The 11934-nt window shown below is 29.1% G+C and overlaps 1 protein-coding gene across 1 annotated transcript; it reads left to right on the top strand.

The window, feature by feature from the left end:
- The first annotated feature begins 9765 nt into the window (after positions 1 to 9765).
- Positions 9766 to 10678, top strand: LOC132943597 (uncharacterized). Its single transcript, XM_061012628.1, has 3 exons — positions 9766 to 9802; positions 10040 to 10290; positions 10346 to 10678. Exons 1-3 carry the CDS (start codon positions 9766 to 9768, stop codon positions 10676 to 10678), a joined length of 621 nt encoding a protein of 206 aa, XP_060868611.1.
- Positions 10679 to 11934: the final 1256 nt, after the last annotated feature.

Here is an 11934-nt window from a genome sequence, read left to right as displayed (position 1 = left end):
TTAGACGCTCATAAAAATTTAATTTAAGTTTTTTGTAGACATTTTTTTTTTTGATAAAGGTAGACAAACTTATGAGTAATCTTATATTACATTTTAAAATCTTAGATTTAAAAAGAAAATTTTTTATGAATTTTCAACTCAAAATAATTTGCTAATATTCGTGATTTTTTCGTATTTTGTCAAAATTTGAACTTTAAATGCTTATAAATAAAAACTGTGACTAAGGATTTTTAATTTTTTTCATCTGCCTTTGAAACAATAACCTAGGAGCCTACTATTAAATTTTCAAGCTTTTTTACTCAACAGATAAAATTTTATTGATATTTATAGAAAAAAAACTAAAAAAATTGAAAATTGACAATGTCATCTGTAAACAGCTCAAAAAGAGTCAAAATATTTGGAAAATGATGGTGTATTGAAAATGCTAATATAAAAATTCAGTCAAAATTTCATGTCCCTACGGTCATTTGTTTTAGAGTTACACCAAAAACCAAAATCGATTTTCTCGAAAACAGATTTTGCGTAAAAATTCCCATTTTTCCTTAATTTTTCTTTTGTTTTTCACGTCGCTTTTGAAAACTACTGGGAACACAAATGACAGACACAAAAAAAAAAAAAAAATAAAAAAAAAAACACACATCATTGTAAAATCAATACATTCATCGCTTCAATCGCAGTCAATCAGATGCTATTTAATATTTTAAAATAAAAAACTTCAACAGTAATTCCATATTGGCAAGTGTTGTTTTTTATAACTAAAGACTGAAGTTATAGTATCGAACATAATGGGTACGTAAAAAAGTAGAAATATAAGAAAAATAATTACCTTTATTTAATTGTACTAGCTCTAAGTGAAACTCTGGGAAAGTTGGACTCGCTGAGAGTGGGTACCAATTTTGGAATATAAAAGTCGCAAAGGCTGTAAGACGAAAGTTTAGGATTTGTGATAAGGATTAGTGATATGGATTGGAGATAAGGCTTGGCGCTTTGGCGGGAATGTTTAAAAGTTTGAGCGTCTAGCAATCCGTCACGAACGTTGTAAATGGATAGGCTGGATACGATCTCCAGGATCATCTCCCATTTCTCCGCTGCTTTTGGTTGTTAACATTGTTAAAAAGTGTAGAGTCGATAGGTTTATCAATGTCTAGCTATCAGTTATAAAATCACATAGGTAGGCGATCCAACTGCGTCGGATCGCGGACTATATGCGAAGTGTATATCACCAGGTATGCAATCCACCTGCGGTGGATTGCGGACCCCGTTAGTTGCGTAGATAGGTGAATAATCGAAAAAATAGTTGGACCCCTTGACCGTGTTAGTTGTAAGTGAGTACCGATTTTGGAGACACATTCGAATTATAAATGTCGCACTTACACATTAGAAGGTGATAAGAATTTCTGATATGGCCTGGCTCTTTGGCGGTCTCGTTTCGAAGGTGGGAACGTTTGAAAGTCAAGATTCAGTGTCTAGAAATCTCCCATGACCCATGAAAACCGGCAATTCAATGATGATACTATCCCCCAGCGTATGTCCGGTGCTTTTTTTGTACGTGTAAGAAAATGTTAATTCGAAAATCTGCATGTTAGAGTGTCCAGCAAATCAGTCATTACCCATCTAAGACAAAACAAAAATAAGCAATCCACTTGCGGCGGATTGAGTGGTATGTGCCGTCGCATGTCCGGTGGCTCTTTCTTATGTAAAAAGTGTAAAGTCAAAACCCGAGTTGGATTGTCTAGCAAGTCAGTCATCTCAAGTCAAAATCGATTAACATCCAATTAGCCACCTAGGTAGGCAATCCGAATTCGTCGGATCGCGGACAATGTGCTACAGCATATCAAGTAGGCAATCCACCTGCGGTGGATTGCAGACCTGACGTTGGGCGGCTATAAGTGAAAACCCTATCATACAACTTACGAAATAATTTAGGAAAAATACAAACTATAACTATAATAAATTGTACCTATTTATTATAATTCATGAAAAAAATAACATATAGATACATAATATTATATTAACCAATACAATACATATAAACATGTACCTGTAATGTATATATAATTATATCAAAAAAAAAAAAAACCTGCATGTTTAAGTGTTAAGCAAGTCAGTCAGCACCGTCTAAGACGAAATCAAAATGAGCAATCCGTCTACTGCGGATAGAATGGTAGGTATGTGCCGTCACATGTCCGGTGCTTTTTCTTATGTAAAAAGTGTAAAGTCGAAACCGTGTTGGAGTGTCTAGAAAGTCAGTCATATCAAGTCAAAATCTATTAACTTTAAAGTTCGTCAGCTAGGTTGGCTATCCGACTTAGTCGACTTAGTCGGATAGCGAACAATGTGCTGTAGAAAATAAGTCTAGTATGTCTAGTTGCTATAAGTGAAGAGAAAAAATAGTATTTTCCATAAACCCAATCACAGATCATTCGAAATAACTTACGAAAAATAAATATGATTATTAGTATAATTAGTTTGATATAATAACAATGACAATTTAAAGAAAATAATATGTGTTGAATTCCTAATAATTTAAATAACATATAGGTACATAATATATAATATACAGTCATATAATGTAAAATTAACATGTATATTATTATATTATTTATGAAATATAAAGTGAAAAAAAATGCAAAAAAGTCAATTGACGGGCGGCCGTGCCTTAGAATACACGGGTACAGTCGTTGCCGCCCGAAGAGGGCTACGACGGTTTCGAACCCGGACCTACCTATCATCCTATGTTTGGGGAACCTACGCCTAACCTATCGAGCCACAGTTTGTGTTGTAAATCATGGTCAAAACTTCAACAATTAAGCTGTGTGTCTACGTATTCTATGTATCTACACGGTTTAAACTTTAATTATATTTTATTCACTTATCTGACCGTTATTATGTATGCTTGAATAATACATTTAATTGTGTTTATGTTAAGCAATATACCAGCTACGTTATTAAGGACCAAATAATACGTCTACAATCACATAATGCAATATTTATTGAATCAAAAACAAAACAAAAAAAAACAGTATATATTAATTGTGCACTTGTGCGTTGGAACGAAGACCGACTGACATTTCGTGAACGCGAATTTTTAAGTGTACAAACCGCATATTCACGGGGTTCAAAAGAAATAAACTTAACAAATAGAGCACAAACGGCAATTGAAAAGACGAAACGAAAAGCGATAATAACGACCTACGCTGGCGTCGATTGCGATGGCTATGGACCGATATCGCGTACAAACCACGCGGCTTTTAAAACAAACGAACTATATGTGAAAATGTCTAAAAGTCGAAAAACAGCGTAAAAACCGTAACGTTTTTCGAAAACGTTTAAAAACCGACCGCCGCCGCCGCTGCGAAGGTACGCGATTGGTCGCGCTATAGGGAATCGACGGGATGGGTCCGGCGGACTGGGGAAACGGAGCGGTGTTTAATTTTTTCAACCATGAGATCCTCCATGAATTCCCTATAGATCAGCTGTTTTTCTTGCGATTTTATAGAATAAGATTTAATTTTGTTCTAATAAGTTTTTATAAAATTGACTTTATCCCATATAAATGTTCTAATTTCATTTTTCAATTCGTTGATAATATATGAAACGAATTCTTTGCTTGGCAAGCAATGTTTTAGAAAATTGAGAAAATGCAGTTTTTATAAATAATAATTTCTGATTCATTGATGCTGAAGAGTCAGGGGGGTGGACAAGCCGAACCGAAATCTAACATCTTAAACACTTAATATAAACAATTTTTCACGCACGCGTCATGGTATGAAAATAAAAAATATTTATAATTCATATTTATACCGATTTTCTACCGATTTATACCGATCTTCTATATTAATAATAATTATAAATATATAGCAATAACAAATAATAATCATTTCTGAGTAGCGGCCCACCGGGAAAGTTCCCAGTATCCCGCCGACCCAGTCCGCCACTGGTTCATATTGTAACCAAAAAATCTAAAAAATCTATTATAAACACAGTTACTTTTTAAAGATATTATAAGTTAAAATTTGGACGAAATTACTTATTAAAACCAAGAATAACGATTTTAGTTATTTTGTTGTAATTTAAAAAAAGTAGGTATTCGCGGATTTATGAAACTTTTAGAGTATATTATTATAATTTATATACACGATGATACTTTCAAATGTAGTTTTTTGGGCAAAAATGACTTTAACCTACTATTGTAGGTACTAATGCCTAATAGTAAAATAAATTACTTTAATCTCAATATTATTTATTAATTAACGATGTCTTTGCTCAGAATCGTTTTTCGTTTGTTCGTTTTGTATTTTAATAATTTATACGTTTATATTTATATACCTATACGAGTATATGAGTAGGTATATTATTCATAAGCACTGCACACTTCAGGATAGGCAGTTGACCATTCCGTGAATATACTTTTATGTGTTATACATCACTAATCCCTATGATATAGAATATAGATATTAGGTGAACAATAGAAGTTAAGTATGAGACACTAAATTAATAGTTACCTATAAACTTATAACGTTGTGTTTGGAAAAAAAATTACTAGTTATTAATTAAAATTGTATCTTATGACTATTATCAGTTATAAGTCATAACATATATTTCTATAAATTAAACCAAAACATATATATATTTATATTAAGTACCCTATATAGGTATGTACCTATTATAATTATAATTATTCTACGAACAGGGACTGGAAAAACGACGACGACGTTTACCTATATCTCGCGTATTTTATACATTTCTAGTTCGGAACTAAAATATGCGCCTACAACACTTTGATAGAACATTTTTCGTGACATTAAATATTTGTTTTAAGTCTTAAAAGTAAATTTAAGCCCCAAAAGAATATATAAACAAACTTACTTTAATTATCGAATCTTTCGGCGGAATCCGTGACGTGTGTGAACTGCGACGCCCATGAGGAAACGCTCCAGATTACAGAAATTAGAATATTGTAATTTATGAAAAATAAAATTGTACGAAACGCAGTAAGTTTTTTGCTTATATTTTCTTTGCTTATTGAAATTTTATAATTTTTAATCGACTGTGTCTTCTGCAACGACTTTTAGATTTGCCATAGATTAAATAAATAAATGATAGATATTATACTAGGTACGTCAGTATGATGAATCCACGGATATAATATAATGCAACTTTTTATATCAAAGAGTTCCATGTTAAGGAACAATTTATTTGTTCATTGAAATTTGATATGACAATAAACCAAAATAGTTTATAATTTTGAATTTGAATTATAATAATATAATATAGGTATTATTTAAATTATTATTTTCGTTTATCAATTTAATTATTATTAAGGTGGTGAATAGATATCAGAAGCACAAGAATATTTTTATAAGAGTATATTGTATTTTATGAATTATTAAATAAAAATGTGATTACTGTATTTTAGAGTTAACATAAAGCCATTAACGTATGCAGTAAATTCATCAAATACTATAATACCCACTATATTTCTAAAACTCCAAGTCTATAATTTTAAATTCTGAGCGGATCGATGACTGTATTAATTTTATAATGATATTGTGTTCTTTATTTTTTTAATATTTTTAATTGTTTTTTCTTGTGGTCTGTGTAAACGATAAGTATTCGTAATAAAGATTCAATTTTCATATATAATATTATATTATAGGCACTCAGTATGTAATCATATATTTATTTTTAGTTTAGTTTAATTGTAGGTATTTAGTAAATAATAATAGGTATACGAAATTGTGTTTTCGAATAGCAATTTATTGTTTGTATTAATACCCACACCATAATAGGGAACTAAAATTTTGTAAATGATGTACAAATGTATTTTTGGTGTTTTAAGGCTGCTGTAAGATCAATTTATGAGAATCCTTGCATTAAATTGTTTGGATTATTTGATATGAATAATTATTTTATAGAAGGTACTTACATATAGGTAAGTCGATCAGAAAATATATTTACACTGAATATGTTAATAGTAAAAAGCTATTAAAATATCTATTATTTGTATGTATTTGTTAATAATAATTAAAACTTAAATATTAGCAGTAATCTTGTTCCTTTCACAAAATGTTTTTTAATTATTTTTAATTTAATTTACATTTATCCCAAAGTGATCTCTGAATAATCATTCAATGATGAATTTAATAGTTACATTCTCGGTTACATTAATTGGATTATAAATTAGAATTAACTACAGTTTCCAGCTTCTACTACACCATTATTTTATATTTTATTTTATGTTTTTAATTTTTTAAATGCAGTCTGCACTTTGTGTCGGTGATTTTACACGTAATATAATAAAATTGATACTAGTGATGAGTAGGTACATGATTGTTTAATCAAATTATTTACACGATTATTAACTAAAAAAATATCTATGAAGTATAAACATTCGCATTTCCAATAACTATAAATTCATAATTGTATGAGCTTTACATGTTACATATATTTTTCGAAAAAACTATTTAAAAAAACAAGAATAATTCCTATTTGATGTCACACGGGTTGATATAGAAACTGACTGCTATACGACAACTGTGCAATTTTTTTTAGCATAATACGTTTTGAAAACGTCCAGAAAAGAGTTTGTTTTAAGACTGTCTGTCTTGATAACAACTAATTTAATTTAAAGTGTATTGTTATATTATATTATAATGAAATTAATAATTATAGTAAAATATATAATTGCAAGACATTTAATACCTATATCTATAGCCATCTAGGGTATAAACTACACTAAAAAAGGTGTAAGTATGCTAATAAAATATATCAGGTGTATAATGTATTTATGTGTGTAAAAATATAAAATATAAAGATTAATAATATTATATTGTTTTAAATACTTCGCGCAAACCTAAGGTGATACACGGCGTATAGTATAACATGCAAAAAGGTGCGTATTAAACTTGGCGTGGTGAAACGAAGACGGTCTCGCGTATTTTATACATAGCGCTATTGGGATTAAACTTATAAATGCTTCTACGTCACCTAGTTAACAGTTTGTCCACGGCAATAAATATTTAATTTAAGTCTAAAAAGTAAATGTAAAATAGTAGGTATTACTATGAAAACAAACTTACTCGTAAACATCTACTCTTCCGGTGAAACGTAGCTAGAGTGCCGCTATCGCCGAAGAAACAGCTATCTTCATCCATCTTCATCTAATCATCTCACTCCGATGAGCTGAAACTTGAAAGTATCGAAATATTTTATGAAAATAACCTGATCATCACGAAATTTGCGAGTTTGTGTTAAAACTTACATTATAATATATACGGTTTAACGAACTGTCCGTCTATATTTGTGGCCTATTATTTTTTTATTCACTGAAATCAAAATATACAATATATTATATTTATAATACAATACTATTTGCAGAAATTATTAGAATTGTTAACCGTCGCCGACGAATTTCGACAATTGACGATTGCCATAGATATTATAAAATATATTATTTACTATGATAAATCCAAAGAATTTATATATTATAGTATTATACCTATAGGTATATTTATAAATCGTATGTTCTTTTACAGAAATCTTTGTGATCTGCAATGCACCTATTCTGGTTTTCTATTTGAATTATAGTTCGCAGGCCAAATTTAACTATACAAACTCGTCTGCAAGCTTATAGACATTCTATAATACATTCTCCCGCGTCCCGCCAGTGCCAATAGACACAGTGTTTGAGAAGTTATATTTTTTTGGTACCTACCTAATTAATTTACAATATTATTTTATATACCTACGTACTTGTCCAAAACTCGACTACCGGGAACAAGTGACTACAAAACTGTACCTACCTACATAATAGTTATCAACCTATTAACCCATCAATAATATTATATTTTTTATTGTGTACACTAATCGATTGGTATATACAAAATAACGTTAAGTTATAAATAGGACGTGGATTAAAAATGAGAAAAATACCTTAAAAATACGATTTAATGCACTTATATTACAAAGCTTAATTTTGCCGTTTTGGCCAGAAAAATTAAGTCTAATTAAAACGAATATAAAATAGAATTTAGATAGGTGTATTCGTTATATTTTGAGTTTCATTATAGCACATCAGTCAATCAGATGCTATTTAATATTTTAAAATAAAAAACTTCAACAGTAATTCCATATTGGCAAGTTACTGGCAACATTAGTTGTTTACTATAACTGAAGACTGAAGTTATAGTATCGAACATAATGGGTACGTAAAAAAATAGAAATATAAGAAAAATAATTACCTTTATTTAATTGTATTTAATTTTTTTCTAATAAGTTTTTATAAAATTGACTTTATCCCATATAAATGTTCTAATTTCATTTTTCAATTCGTTGATAATATATGAAACGAATTCTTTGCTTGGAAAGCAATGGTTTAGAAAATTCAGAAAATGCAGTTTTTATAAATAATAATTTCTGATGCATTGATGCTGAAGAGTGAGGGGGGTGGACAATCAGCTGAACCGAAATCTAACATCTTCAACACTTAATATAAACAATTTTTCACACACGCGTCATGGTATGAAAATTAAAAATATATATAATTCATATTTATATCGATTTTCTACCGATTTATATCGATCTTCTATATTAGTAATAATTATAAATATATAGCAATAACAAATCATTTTTGAGTAGCGGCCCACCGGGAAAGTTCCCAGTATCCCGCCGACCCAGTCCGCCACTGGTTCATATTGTAACCAAAAAATCTAAAAAATCTATTATAAACACAGTTATTTTTTAAAGATATTATAAGTTAAAATTTGGACGAAATTACTTATTAAAACCAAGAATAACGATTTTAGTTATTTTGTTGTAATTTAAAAAAAGTAGGTATTCGCGGATTTATGAAACTTTTAGAGTATATTATTATAATTTATATACACGATGATACTTTCAAATGTAGTTTTTTGGGCAAAAAAGACTTTAACCTACTATTGTAGGTACTAATGCCTAATAGTAAAATAAATTACTCAGAATCGCTCAGAATTACTCTGTCTTTGCTCAGAATCGTTTTTCGTTTGTTCGTTTTGTATTTTAATAATTTATACGTTTATATTTATATACCTATACGAGTATATGAGTAGGTATATCATTCATAAGCACTGCACACGTCAGGATAGGCAGTTGACTATTCCGTGAATATACTTTTATGTGTACATGGTTATTGGTTATACATCCCTAATCCCTATGATATAGATCATAGGTACTCAATTCAAAAATTTAAGTTTGGACTTGTAGTTTCTGACACCTCCAATGTCCATTTTTACCAACAAAAAATAGATTATTTTCCATTTTCATAAACAATTTATTTAACCAACATTACCTGTACCTATATATTTTTCTTCAAATATTTAAACAGATTTTAACTAAAATGATGACTAGGTACGTACTGAGCAAACCTATTAGAGAATCGAGAAACAATCGACAATGCCCTTGTAAATGAAAAAATAAAACAATTTTTTGTTGTATTCAGTACATTTGATTTTTAAATATAATATGAAAATCATATGTCAGATCACTACACATATAATATTAGTAAACTTATTACTAGTTATTACTAATATTTATTTCCTATTAACAGGTTGGTTTTTTATCCAAATTTCATAAAATTATAAAAATTATAACTGTTAATAATTCATCATATGTATAATATATTAATAATGGTACCTATAGTTACATTAGTATGAAATTATTATTTGTTTAAAAATAGTAGATTGCTTCCACCATCAGTAGGATCAAAAGAATAGAGCTGCAGATACTATGGAAGCACCTGCTGTAGCGATCAACCAGTGTATAGGTAAAATTTAACAATCTTTTATGATTAGAAATATTAGTTAATTTATTAAAACATAATAAACTATCTATACAGTTACAAATGTATAATATAATATACAAACTATTGTATTATTCCTACTTGGTAATTAGGTACCTAATAAATAATAACAAATGTATTTATTAACTTAGGTAATTCAAAATAAATTATATAGGTACCTATAGGTAATATACAATATTTATAATAAATTAATTTGTTTAGAGGGATTAACAGTTGCTGGCAACGGAGCGTTATCATCCATTGATACATTAAAAAAAACTATAAGAAGAGTTAGACGTGAAAACGGACCACACATTCCAATTGCACCTTTGAATATTTTATTTGATTTGGAAATTCCAAATAGCTTTAAGGAATATGAAGTTGAGCCTGGTGTGTTTGAAAATGTTCTATTATGTGATAAAAGAGCTGGAAATAATAGAATTCTTCTATTTGGTCGACAGAAGGGTTTAGAAGTATGTTTTAAAAAATTAAAATAATTTTAAATAATTTTGATGGTATTTTTTTTAGATACTTTCGTTATCTCATCAATGGTTTGTTGATGGAACGTTTAAAATAGCTCCATCTCTATTTTCCCAAGTATTCGTGATTTTAGGATGTCACAATGGAGGTGTTCGCCCTTGTATCTATGCATTATTGCCTAGCAAGAATCAAGAAACTTATACCCAGATGCTTGTAGAGATAAAAAATTTATCACTTGGTATAATTGCAGGAAGCATATCGGTGGACTATGAATTGGCTATTCACAACGCTTTTAGGGCTGAATTTCCCAATATAGAAATTCGTGGCTGTTTTTTTTACCTCTTTCAAAATGTAAAAAACAGATTGGAGCTGCAGAATTGATGGCGTAAGCTAAAACATATATAGTGTACACAGTACCAACAATTTAATACAAATGTATAGTTCACAGTTTAAATATAACTAAATATTAATCATGAAATTACTTGAGATTATTTTTTTTCTAGGGATTATAGAAATAATGCAAATTTCAATTTATATGCCAGAATGATAACGGCGTTAGAATTTGTCCCTCCTGATAATGTTGTTCAAGGCTTTGAAGATTTGAGTGTAGAACTTGAAAGAGTAGAACCAACTTTACAGTCGATTTTAGATTGGCTGGAAATATATTATATAGGTATATTGAGAAGAGAAGGTTTAAGAAGAGTACCAGCATTTCCAATTCCGACATGGAATTTATACAATAGAGTTATAGCTGAACAAATGGTAATTTTTGTTGAATCTTTATTATATACCTCGTCAAAGCATAACAAAAAGACACTATAGTGACAGTATTTGAAAAAAAATTGTATTTATATTATATATAATTTATAGACACTTGCACATAGACACATAGAGCTCCATTCCCAAATTAAAAAACTAGTTACACCCTGTGTACCTATATAAATATATTATCCCAATAATTTAATTAAATATTTTATCTAGCTTATTGAAGTTATTTCTTTATCTATCTATATTTATTTAAATTTTTTACCATTTAACAGAAAACGAACAACATAGCTTCACATAGAAGGCTACAAGCTCAGCTCAGCATGAGTAACCCAACAATTTGGACATTTATTATTGAGCTAAAAAAAGTACAGTCAGAACGAGATTTGTACTATGAATTTCTTGTCCGTGGAAATGAACCACCTCCATCATCCACCAATTATATTCATACAATTATTTATTACATGAACCATATTATGTTCATTGGTTTGTTTTTTCAATTATAATCTATTAGTGTATTGCTATTATATAACCTAACCCTAACCTAACCCTATAGTATATTCCTTTCTTATTTGTTAATATGTATAAACTGTAGGTATGTCGTAAATAAAATTGATATTACACTGTGCTGGCTATAAATATTATTATTATCATAATAGGAAGCTGGTGAATATATTGTTTATTTTTAACGACGACTTTGTAAATGTTTAATCGAATAAAATGTGTTTATTTATAAATTATATTTTAATATTTCGACAATGAATTGTTTTAATAATTGCATATTAACTTTGGTTTTTATATTATACTATTACAGTGTTTAAAGTAAAATAATGTTTTCGAAAACGAGTCAAAATATTTTCAAAATTGTATGG

Source organism: Metopolophium dirhodum, chromosome 4 (assembly GCF_019925205.1).
Source record: "Metopolophium dirhodum isolate CAU chromosome 4, ASM1992520v1, whole genome shotgun sequence".
NCBI classification, from domain to species: domain Eukaryota; kingdom Metazoa; phylum Arthropoda; class Insecta; order Hemiptera; family Aphididae; genus Metopolophium; species Metopolophium dirhodum.
The sequence above is the reverse complement of the archived record's forward strand: the minus strand, read 5'-3'. Positions and strand labels throughout refer to the sequence as shown.